Source organism: Electrophorus electricus, chromosome 1, assembly GCF_041902795.1.
Source record: "Electrophorus electricus isolate QZ-2024a chromosome 1, ASM4190279v1, whole genome shotgun sequence".
Classification (NCBI taxonomy): domain Eukaryota; kingdom Metazoa; phylum Chordata; class Actinopteri; order Gymnotiformes; family Gymnotidae; genus Electrophorus; species Electrophorus electricus.
Window position 1 is genome coordinate 19,688,604 of NC_137497.1, and position 12,617 is coordinate 19,701,220.

At 38.9% G+C, this 12,617-nt stretch overlaps 1 protein-coding gene across 2 annotated transcripts in view; it reads right to left on the reverse strand.

Annotated features, from left to right (window-relative positions):
• LOC145657452 (protein NLRC3-like) overlaps positions 1-12,617 on the reverse strand; it is a 21,674-nt gene continuing 9,057 nt past the window's right edge. The window contains exons 4-10 of one of the 2 annotated variants that reach the window (XM_081712146.1): positions 10,946-12,617; positions 9,630-9,803; positions 8,821-8,994; positions 7,380-7,553; positions 5,807-5,980; positions 660-706; positions 1-557 (exon numbers count right to left, since the gene is read on the reverse strand). The exon at positions 10,946-12,617 is cut by the window's right edge and continues 281 nt beyond it. In XM_081712146.1, the coding sequence (XP_081568272.1) occupies positions 19-557; positions 660-706; positions 5,807-5,980; positions 7,380-7,553; positions 8,821-8,994; positions 9,630-9,803; positions 10,946-12,617 (2,954 nt within the window). In that variant the 3' untranslated portion in view covers positions 1-18. The remainder of the gene's footprint in view (positions 558-659; positions 707-5,806; positions 5,981-7,379; positions 7,554-8,820; positions 8,995-9,629; positions 9,804-10,945) is intronic. The other variant, XM_081712157.1, reaches the window with a different exon arrangement.

Below are 12,617 nucleotides of genomic sequence, written 5' to 3' on the forward strand. Positions count from 1 at the left end.
TCTCCAGGACACAGGAGGCTATTCTAGCTCACACACACACACTGAGGAGTCAGAACCCCAAACCCCAAACCCTGCATAGAGGGGCTCAGTGAATGTGGAGTGGAATGTGTGTAAGTGTGTGAGTGTGTATGTGTGAGAGGAGACACTGTAGAAGGACAGAGTGCCGGCGGGGCAGTCCAGATACACTCCTACTCTGTTGGAGCTGGAGGGGGCAGAGATGGCAGTTTTCTTATTATTGTGTCTGACAAAGTAACAATTACTATAGCAGATCAGACTCCAAGACTTTACATTACATCCAAACCTACAGTCATCACTGTCTCCTTTCCTGCTGATTCCTTTATATGTCACTCCCATATCAGCCCTCCCACTCCACTCAACCTCCCAGTAACAGCGTCCAGTCAGACTTGCTCTACACAGAACCTGAGGACACTCATCAAATCTCTCTGGATGATCAGGATACGACTGCTGCTCCCACACACGAGTCACCTTTCTGCTCCCCTCAGACAGAGAGAGACGTCTGTGTGCTGTGTTTGGCTCCAGTGTGAGATCACATGCATCTGCACACAAGAAGACACATTAGAGGAGAGATCACAAATACTGTGTGCGTGTGTGTGTGTGTGTGTGTGTGTGAGTGTGTGTACATTATATTTACTTCTTACATTTTCTTAGTCCTGGTTTGATTCTGATCTTCCCTGCATGCTCCACCCTAAAGGAACACACACACACACGCAAATAGCAGTTTAGGAAATTTTAAACTCTAAAAAATCAATTTTTTCTCTCTTTCTTACACGCAGAGATAATAGTTCTGTCACTCTCACACACACAGATAAAAGTTATGTGTGTATGTGTGTGTGTTTCTCTCATTCACTCACACACACACACACATACACACATACACACACAAATAATTCGGATTCTCTCTCTCACACAATAGTTCTCTCTCTGTCTCTCTCTCTCTCTCTCTCTCTCACACACACACACACACACACACACAATAGTTTTGTCTCTCTCTCTCACACACACACAGATAATAGTTCTCTCTCTCTTTCTCTCTCTCTCTCTCTCTCTTCCTCTGTCTCTCTCTCTCTCTCTCTCTCTCACACACACACACACAGATAAGAGAGAGTACTGTCATGTTTAGCTGCAGCTCTTAAGATTCTTATAGGTACAGGGGTTTTAAAATAAAATAAAACAAAGTAAAACAACATACACCAAAGTGAATTAGTAAAGAGATTAAAAAACAACTCAGCTTTCTGGAAAGAAACAAGAGAACAACTAATTTTGATAAAATTTCTCCACAACATAATAAACCAAGCTAACAGCTACACAGTAGCTAACAGGAGTGGAACTGTAGCAGACACAAAGTTAACGATAAAGCCAAGGAAGATGGGGGAAAAAACATGAAACAAAAGGATAATCTACATTCAAGCTTTCTTTCAGGGAATATCAAGGTAAGAACCTCAACTCCAAAGAAACCTGAATACATTTTAGCTCTTCATTCATCCAAAAACTAGCTCCTGTGCTATTGTAGCTAGTAACTGAGTGAGCCATGGCTAGTACAGGTGCGGGAAAACGCCCCCTTACAATAAACTACCCAGCAGAGCTAAAAACTGCACAGGTCAAGAAAACTTACAAACACAAAATACTCAAAGAAAACCCAGAGACCCTCACAGCAGACTGTAGCACAGCAGGAAACAAAAACATCCATCGCCAATCTCCTGTTATATACAGAAAACCTCATACAAATATTCCTACAGATGCAGACATAGTTATTTGACTCTAATGGAAAATTCTTAAATGAGGAACAGCTTTTCCCAGGAGCCAAAGTTGCCAGAGTTTGGTGTCCCTGAACCAGCGATGCCCTCCAGTTTGTTACACATGCCATCTCAGGTACTCCAATCCACATCATTATCCTCACTGGCACCAATGAGGGCAAAGCAAGAGAGAGTAGCAGAGTGTGTAAGAAGACTAGCACAGACCTCCACAGAGACCTTCCCCTCCTCCAAAATCACCATCTCTACCATCCTGCACAGAAGAGACTTCCATCCAGCTACAATCCACAAGATAAACGCAGAGTACGTCTGCCATCAACATCCACCCCAACAGGCAGCCCAAACAGCAGAACTACGCCTCTGTAGTAAAAACTCTACCCTCCACAAGCACTACAGACATGGAGAGATCAAACAGATGCTCAACCTCATATGCAACAGACTGCTGAGCTAAGGTCACAATTCTTTAATCAAGAAATAAATGAATAGAACAATGAATTAATGAATAGACAAATAAATAAATAAATATCACTGGATATAGGTTAGCCATTAGACTTAATATGTATGTTTATATACATGAATGTTTGTACATATAACATCAACATAATCCTTCATTTTTACAGGTTTATCTCACTTTGAATCTGTTTGTATTTGTGTTTTTCCTTTCATACTTCATTTAAATAATGAAACCATTATTTGTCTCTCTATGGAACATTCAAGGCATAAAATCATCCCTGTTTGGGTACAAAAGTATAAACACTGAATTCACAAATAACACAAAAGATAAAGACATTATAATTTTCCAGGAAACCTGATGTAACTCTGATTTGGTGACTCACCCTCCTGTAAACTACAAGAAAATCCCTGCTGATACACACCCTGACATTAAAAGAGGGAGAGATTCAGGTGGAATCATTATCTGGTATAAATCAGAATTGTCTAAATTCATAATTCCTCTGAAATAGAAAATTCACATATTTAGCTTAAAATCAACAAAGAAATAAACACTCCAAAAGATATATTCCTTTGTACAATCTACATTCCTCCCAGTGAATGCCCTTATTATAATGAAGACATCTGTCCCAGTCTCCATGATCAGATCAGTGGCTTCCAGGCCCAGGGAAGTGTGCTGATCTGTGGAGATCTGAATGCACGTACTGGATCTCTACCCGACTCCAACACAGAACAAGGTAACACCATTACCACCATTATTTGGACACCAATACCCAAGAAATATAACTAATCTCTCCTGATATAATTGTAACACACAGGTGAAAAGGATGGAACAGACCTCCTGCAGCTCTGCCAAAGCACATTGTCAACGGTAGGTTACGAGGGGACTCTTTGCGGAGATACACCTTTTGCTCACCTCTTAGACCCTGGACCTGCTGGAGAAGTACTGACAGATCTGGACCCTAGGCGTGCTGAATACGCACACATACACTAGAAACCTATAGAAACTACAATTACTTATGATTGAAAATTAGTTTAACAATTAGTTCAATCCAGCAGTCAGTGAACTGATAGAGAAAGCACATAATCGTAAAATTCACATTCAAATATCAATTCAAATTTGGCTCAAAATATTCCATTCTATCATAGAACCAGTTCTGCTATGTGGTTGTGAAGTTTTTTGTGGCCACTCACAATGGAGCAAACACCCAGATGAAATGATGCACACTGAATTCTGTAAAAATATCCTGAAAGTGCACAGGAAAACATCAAATAATGCATGTAGAGTTGAATTAGACAATTTACACTATTACTCAAAATTCAAAAAAGAATTATTAAATAGTGGCTACATTTAAAAAAAACAGAGACCCCCACTCCTACCACTACAAAGCCCTGCAGTGCCAAGAGCTGAGCAGAGAAAAGAGTTCCCTCACACAGCAGAGAAAAGAGTCCCCTCACAAAGCAGAGAAAAGACATCAGTGTAACAAAGACACTGTAGCGACAGAGCTACACTTTCTCACTGAATGTGAAACATTCATCCAAATTCATTTCCAATTTTGTGAAGTAAATTTGATGATCCACCCCAACTTTAAGGCACACACACACACACACATACGCACACCTGCATGCACACACATGCATATACACTCACACAGACTGCACTTCCCAGTTTATAAACACCTTTATGTATTTATCTCATTATTTATATTTTGCCATTCGTATTATTTTCCTTTCTTATCACTTATTTCGATTATTATTTCATGCAAAATTCAGTTCTTTTCAAGTTCTTTATAATAATAGAATTCTTAATTTCATTAATTACAAAGGTTCATTCATGTTTATTGTAATACTGATTATATAGTAGCAATATTCTGTTACTGAATATGGTCATACCATAAAGCTTACTGAATTGAATTGAATTGAATTGAACTGAGAGAGAGAGAGAGAGAGAGAGAGAGAGAGAGAGTGAGAGAGATAATGGCTTAGGGGAAAGAAAGGAAAAAACTAAACACCACGCTGAGCGTGGAAAAAGGGAAAACAAAGGACGCCACAGGAAGAGATGGCAACCCCGATGCACTGGGGAAAACCAAACTAAAACTTCCCAAACAAAACCAGAAAATGGGGAGGAACTTGAATGGCTAAGGGAAGCCCCAGGAGAGAGACGGACTCGAGAGGCAAAACTGGAGAGGGGAGGGGATGTATAAAAACATGGACACCCTCGCAGACAAGAAGTGAGGTGTAGCATGAGGGCTCACAGACCTCAATACCCAGAGTTACCAGCTAGGAGCTTGGCTCAGAACTTTGGCAAAGACCCAACAATGACTGGGTCACTGGGCTTATATAAGGTCAAGCCCAGCTGTTGGGTGTTAAGCCTGATTAGTGGTGTGGTTGACTCGAGGCCTCCATCTGCTGGCCGGAGGGGGCCTCGGCCTGGTGCCAACCCTTACACATACAGTTCCGTCTCTCTCTCTCTCATCGCTCTCTCACATACACACTCACCCCCCCCCCACCCCCCCACACACACAGAAATAGGTTTCTCTGACTTTCTCTCTCTCACACACACACAGAAAGGTCTCTCTCTCTAGCTCTCTCTCTCACACAAACGCACACACACCTTATAGTTAATTGCTCAGAATTTAAGATTCTTGAAAAAATTGTTCTCTGATTTCAATTAATATTATGTTAAAAACTTAAATCCTTTAAGATTATCTGTGTGTGTCAAAAACAGACAAGAAAAAGATACTCTAATCTACTCTAATACTCTACTTTTAATACTCTAATCTAATAGCGCTCTATTTATATCTCTCTTTTACGGTGTGTGTGTGTGTGTGTGTGTGTGTGTGTGTGTGTGTGTGTAAAATATTTAAATCATAGATTTAGATTCATAGTTCAAAAATTATTTAGATCATAGACTGGAATTTCAGTTCATATTTATCAAATAAAGGCATGAAGGTGTTTTTGGAGATGGAAGTTATGATATATTGCTGTTACTGTAGTATTAACACACTAACCTGAACACATACTGTCAAAATTCATCATGATTGTTTTCACAGATTTCTACAGTTGTTAACAAATGTTTGTCAATTCTGAATTCACTTTTTCAGAACCCTTCACATAGTTACAACTACAGTGATTTATGTGGACTGAAGTGTGTATCAGTTTTCATTACTTTATCCATTTATATATATATATATATATATATATATATATATATATATATATATATATATATATATATATATATATATATATATATATATGTATTGTCTATGTGATGTCTTACATGTATCGTCTATTTGATGTCTTACTTGTATCGGCTATGTGGTGTCTTACATGTATTATCTATGTAATGACAGGGAGTCCTGTCACACATACATAAGAAACAGATGATTATAGCCTTCAGTAGGTCAGAAACACCACACACACATACACATTCACGCACACACACTCACACACACACACACACACACACACTAAGCATAATAACCCTAATGTTTCTGCTCCACTGTGTATGAGAGCAGGTTGTATTTGAGAAAACACAGTTTAGTATCAGATCAGATCAAGGACAGGGGATTTGTACATACCTGAGTGTGTCCAGTCTGCAGTGGGGATCCTCCAGTCTAGCAGAGAGCAGCTTCACTCCTGACTCTCCTGGGTGGTTGTACATCAGATCCAGTTCTTTCAGGTAGGAGGGGTTTGACCTCAGAGCTGAAGCCAAAGAAGAACAGCCTTCTTCTGTGACCAAACAACCAGACAGTCTGCAGAAAGGAGGGAGAAAGAGGAAAATGTGTTAGCATGTAGCAGACTTTACTGTAAAGAAAAGTTTGGAATTAAAAACCGTGAAACAGTAACCTTTTTTATCTGGAAGTTTTTAACATTTTTAAAATATTCTTAACTTTTTCAAGATAAAACATGCCTATTATCTTCTTGATGTAATTATTCCCAATGTTATTAAAAATTTGTAATAATCGTTGGTAGTCTTTTTTTCCCATAGCAACAGAAGTGTGCTGACCAGCCACTGATCTCCAGTTGTAGTCTAAGAATGTTTTGTACTTTTTGGCTCATTTTCAACATTGCTATTTGTTATATTTATATTATTTTAATTTATAATTAGAAAGGAGAACTGCAGTCAACTCTACCCTTAAACAATTAAGAAAATGTTTTTTATGCAATAAAAATTTTCCCAGTTTGCTCTTTGGTCCCCACTGCCCTGATTCACCAGTCTTGTTTCTTATAAGTTAGTCACTATTTTTTTATTGAGTTTTCAGTCACGTGGAATAACCCAATAGGTTTTTGTAAATGGTGAACCACCCAAGCTTGTTCCTGCTATGTGGATGTTACTTACACATTGAAGTACCCATTTGTAAAATGACAGCTCACTACACTGTCGCCAAACCATTAAGAACCATAAGTCTTTTGTGTAGCTTTCTTTAGATGTTTATAAACATTTAAACATTCTAGGCATTAGCACTGATCACTCTATTTCAACAGTATTCTAGTAAATGTAAATGTATAAACACCATGCTGATCTGGGAATACCTTTCTTGTTAACTATATATATATATATATATATATATATATATGTGTGTGTGTGTGTGTGTGTGTGTGTGTGTGTGTGTGTGTGTGTGTGTGTGTGTGTGTGTGTGTGTCACAGTTGATTGGCTGGATAGCAGGAGGGACACACCCACACCTGCTAGGGATCACACCCCTTGCCTGTCCCATTCACAATCACTGGAGTATTGAAGGAAATCACCTGTTTGCACTCAGTGTCTGCTTATTTAAATCCACAGATCACAAGAGACGGGAATGCACATTAGAGGACCCAAGACGCCAGTCTCATCTAATCACTGCGTCCCTCAGAGAGACTTACTGTCTGAGTATTGGTTAGTTGTTTGCATCAAAAGACACCAATGGATAATAATTCTGGTGTAGGATCACAAACTCTACTTCTGGTATATGCCAGATCTGAATAAGATAAATGAATAATACCTCTGCCCTAAATAATTTATTTTTCACTAAAACTAGATTTTTTTAACTAAGCCCCTTTTCTGAAATCTTATATAAAGACCAAATCTATATTCGGAATTAGAAAATATGCATCACAGAATATCACGTCTTAAAAGTTGCATTTCAACAATGAATTCACAAAGAGTTCACCTGAGAATCTCCAGTTTACATTGTGAACTCTTCAGTCCAGCAGAGAGCAGCTTCATGCCTGAATCCTGCAGATCATTGTTGCTGAGGTCCAGTTCTCTCAGGGGGTTATTTGTGAGTTGTAGAGCTGAGCCAAAGACTTCACATGTCTGTTCTCCAAGATTACACATTGCTAGTCTGCAATGGCAAAGATTGTACATTCATTGAGGAATATTTTAATGCATTAAGACAAAAATGTATTTAGATCATGATGCCTGAAAAACTAAAGTTATGTGGCTTTTTGATGATGAAATGAGTAAAGTTTGCTATTCAATTATTGGATTCCTGCTGTACACTGTGTTGATCTTAAAAACATTTTCATAATCACTATTAAATCTTTCCCATTTTCTGTGTTCAGTCAGTAATTGTTGATTCTAGATAAATGGATTTACAAATAACTTCAAAAAGCATCGAAAATCATGATGACATAAGAAGATACTCTGTTTAATATATGTGACTGAAGTTTGGAAAGTTTTTTTCAGTTTAATCAGAGGAGTAGGGGTTAGTAACTTAATCAGAGGAGTAGGGGTTAGTAACTTAATCAGATGGGTAAGGGTTAGGGGTTATGAACTTAATCAGAGGGGTCGGTGTTAGGAGTTAGTAACTTAATCAGTGGCATAGAGGTTTAGGGGTTAGTCACTTAATCAGAGGGGTAGGGGTTTAGGGGTTATTAACTTAATCAGAGGGGTAGGTGTTAGGGGTTAGTAATTTAATCAGAGGGGTAGGTGTTTAGGGGTTAGGGGTTTGTAACTAAATCAGAGGGTTAGGGTTTATTTGTTATTAACTTAATCAGAGGGGTAGGGGTTAGGGGTTATTAACTTAAACAGAGGGGTAGGGGTTAGTAACTTAATCAGAGGGGTAGGGGTTAGGGGTTATTAAAATAATCAGAGGGGTAGGGGTTAGGGGTTAATAACTTAATCAGAGGGGTAGGGGTTAAGGGTTAGTAACATAATCAGAGAGGTAGGGGTTAGTAACTTAATCAGAAGGCAGAACAAAGGGGCTGAAGCATCAGCCCTGTTCTTGTGTCTCACTTCAATTCTAGTCTCTTTATTTATGGGAACTGCTATATTGCCTCCTTCCTGCAAAATCAGGTACAACTACTGAACCCTTTCCCTGATGTTTTTATAGTATAATGTTATTCAGTGTAAGGTGAACTTACTTTACTATTTTATGTAAATTAGCTCATTCATTATAGCATTTTGAGCCTCCTTTATTGAGATTGAGATAATATGGACATTCATCCAGGGCACATTCGACTTCACTATCCCATCATGCTTCACTATCCCGTTATGCTTCACTATCCCATCATGCTTCACTATCCCATCATGCTTCGTTATCCCATCATGCTTCACTATCCCATCTTTTCTTAATTTTCTATTCAGTAATGACTTAACAGAAAGTCCACCTGAGAATCTCCAGTTTACAGTGTGAACTCTTCAGTGCAGCAGAGAGCTGCTTCACTCCTGAATGCTGAAATTCACAATTTCTTAGGTGCAGTTCTCTCAGGAAGGACTTTGCTGATGTCAGAACAGAGGAGAGATGTTTTCTACTGTCTGGTGTGTGATTACAGTCTGTAAGACTGCAAAGACAGAATATAAAGCCCTGAGTTAAAATAGCATGAAATCAAGGCACACAGTAATAACAAACAACATTCTGTTAAGAATAATTATTCATTAATTGCTATTTTTTAATATAAATTTACATAATATCTGTAGACTAAACAATCGAGTGATAAAAATATTGAATCAAAGTAAAAATTATTATGAAAAAAATGAATCTGGTCAGAATCTGGTCAATGATCCAAAAGCCCTGATCATCTAAATACATCATTTCATAAAGATATAACTGTTTTAGTGTGAATACATCACTTCATAATGAAATAACTGTTTTACTGTGAATACGTCACTTCATAAAGATATAACTGTTTTAGTGTGAATACGTCACTTCATAATGATATAACTGTTTTATAAAGTTTTATAATGATATAACTGTTTTTATATGTGTTGATAAAGCTCATGGAAAAGACACATTTGTGCTCACCTGAGTATATCCAGTCTACAGTGTGCTCACCTGAGCATCTCCAGTTTAGAGTGTCTCACCTGAGCATCTACAGTTTACAGTGTCTCACCTGAGCATCTCCAGTTTCAGTGTCTCACTTGAGTGTCTCCAGTTTACAGTGTTTCACCGGAGTATCTCTGGTTTACATTGTCTCACCTGAGTATCTCCAGTTTACAGTGTGAACTCTTCAGCCCATCAGAAAGCAGCTTCACTCCGTCATCTTGCAGGGTGCTGATATTGATACACAGTTCTCTCAGGGGGGAATTTGATGATGCCAAAGTGGAACATACAGTTTTACACAAATCTGTGTCCAGACTACAGTTACCTAGTCTGCAGATACAGAGGAAATAAAGCACATTTAAAAGTGTGTGATCAAACTGCACAGAAATGGTTTGAACAGCTTGAAAAAGAAAACAAGAAAACAAGCAAGTCAGTCTAACCAAACTAGTGGCAAAGTTACTGAATAAAAAGACTTGCAGCTAATGAACATTTACAAAATTAATATATATTACCTATTACCTACTATTCACTTTTTGTTATATAAATAAAATCAGCTACAGGGAACTAGAACTAGACAGAACTAATCAATGTCTGAAAGAGTCTGGAACAGGTGTGTTAAAGAGGGACTCAGGATTTACCATAATTAGATATTTAATATTAATTAATGAATTAACAAACTTTGGGTGAGTCATTAAAGTATTACTACACAACACATACATATTAGAACAGTGATGTGGCTGCTTACAAGGAACTAAAATGAAGCAACAGCTAAAATAATGAGATAACTAAGATATAGGGACAGAATTTAGTGATCAGATCAGATTTAGATTTCACTCTACTACATGAAATGCAAGACATAAACAACCAAGACACACTGTAATCTGATCACTCAAACCACAGTCAGAAGTGGTCAGAGACAGATCTTGCATTTAATACAAGTGAAAGTCTCTGTATGTGCATATCACTACACAAGTGGAAACCTGTCTGTTGGCTGACTGCAAAAATTACAGCTGCTGCCAGTCAAAGCTTCTCCTGCACTGAAGCAGACGGGATTGTTAGTCCATGTATGGATCCCTGTCTGTCATACCAGCTAGATCATCACTGCAAATGGCCTGGAAAAGTCCTGGAAAATGATCATTAAGTAGTTTTAATACAGTCACATATTGTGGGTAACACTGAAGGAAAGAACAGATGTTAAGGTCATTGTTTTATGTAAATTCTGTTTTGAAACAAAAAAGTGGTACTTCATATTGAAATATATCAAATGTTTTTGGTAGTTCTATTCTGCCACCTTCAGGTGTGTTGTGAGTTGGGGGATTACTGGACAATATGGAGGGACCCCATATAAATGATCCAGTGTATCAACCCTGAAGCTGTGTGGCACCTTCCTTGTGAATGTGAATGAAATATTTAGGTATCTGTACTAAAATTACTAATATAAATTAATGAATAAATTATAGTTAAACACTCACAGAGCCTTTCTGCAGTTTGCAGCAGCTGGGATCAGCCTCCTGTATCCCTCCTCTGATGTGCTGTATTTCTCCAAGTCCAACTCATCCAGCACCTCCTCTGAGGTCAGAAGCATGCAGGCTAGTACTGAACATTGTCCAGGAGAGAGCGTCTCTCCTGAGTGTTTCTCTGATTGTAGATACTCCTGAATCTCTCTGGTGAGAGACTGGTCCTTCATTTCAGACAGACAGAGGAACAGGTTGATGGATCTCTCATGGGGAAGGTCCTCTCGTTGTATTTGTTCTTTGATGTACTGGACTGTGTCCGTGATGCTCTCCAGGCTGCTGTGTGTGTGTGTCAGTAGGTCTTGTAGGATTCTCTGATTGGAATTCACTGAGATGCCCAGCAAGAAACGGAGGAAAAGGTCCAGGTGTCCATTCTGACTTTTTAAGGCTTTACGCACTACTGCCTTCAGCAGGTCATGGAGAGGAACATTTTCAGACCTGCAACTTGACTGTAACTTAAAAGCTTGCAGTGCCCTCATTTTATTGCTGATAAAACAGTGAAACACATAGAGAGCAGCCAGGAACTCCTGAAAGCTCAGATGTACAAAGCAGTAGATCTTCCTCTGGTAAATCACAGATTCTTCCCTAAAGATCTCAGTGCAGATCCCAGAATACACGGAGGCCTCAGTGACATCAATGCCACAGTCTCTCAGGTCTTCTTCATAGAACAACACGTTTCCCTTCATCAGCTGTTTGAAAGCAAGTTTAGCCAGATTCAGAATCATGGGCCTGTTTGATTCCAAATGTTTCTTTTGATCTTTTTTTTTTTCCCTCTCATACTTCTCATTCTTCATGTTTATCTGAGTGTGCAGGAACTGTATGTACATCTCAGTGAGAGTTTTAGGGATTTCTATATCAGTTTGTTTTAGTATTATCTGAAGCACAGTGGCTGAGATCCAACAGAAGACTGGTATATGACACATGATATGGAGGCTCTTTGCTGTCTTTATGTGTGAGATGATTTTCTCAGCTTGGTCTTGGTCAGTGATTCTCTTGCTGAAGTACTCTTCCTTCTGTGGGTCTGTGAATCCTTGAATTTCTGTCACACGGTTGATGTACTGAGGAGGGATTTGATTGGCTGCCGCTGGTCGGGAGGTTATCCAGATGAGAGCAGAGGGAAGTAGCTCTCCTTTGATGAGGTTTGACATCAACGCACCCACTGAAGATGTCATGCGTATGTCAGATACTTTATTACACTGGGAAAAGTTCAGGTGAATTCTGCTTTCATCCAGGCCATCAAAAATGAACACAACGTTGCACACATCATATATCTTTGGGTCCAGATCTTTTATCTCAGGGTGGAAGTCACACAGGAGTCTATGCAGACTGTACTGGTCATCTTTAATCAGGTTCAGCTCCCGGAATGGAAGCACAAACATGAAATCTACATCCTGATTGCCTTTTCCCTCTGCCCAGTCCAGAATGAACTTCTGCACAGAGACAGTTTTCCCAATGCCTGCAATGCCTTTAGTCAGAACAGTTCTGAGCTTTAGTACTTCTGGGCCTTTATCTTCTTTTGGTTCTGTGTGTCTGACACCTTCAGCCATCACAGCCCTGATCTTCTCTTCCTCCATGGCTCCTTCAGGACCTTGTACAGGTTTAAAGATGTCTGAGCAGTAGATTGGAGTGT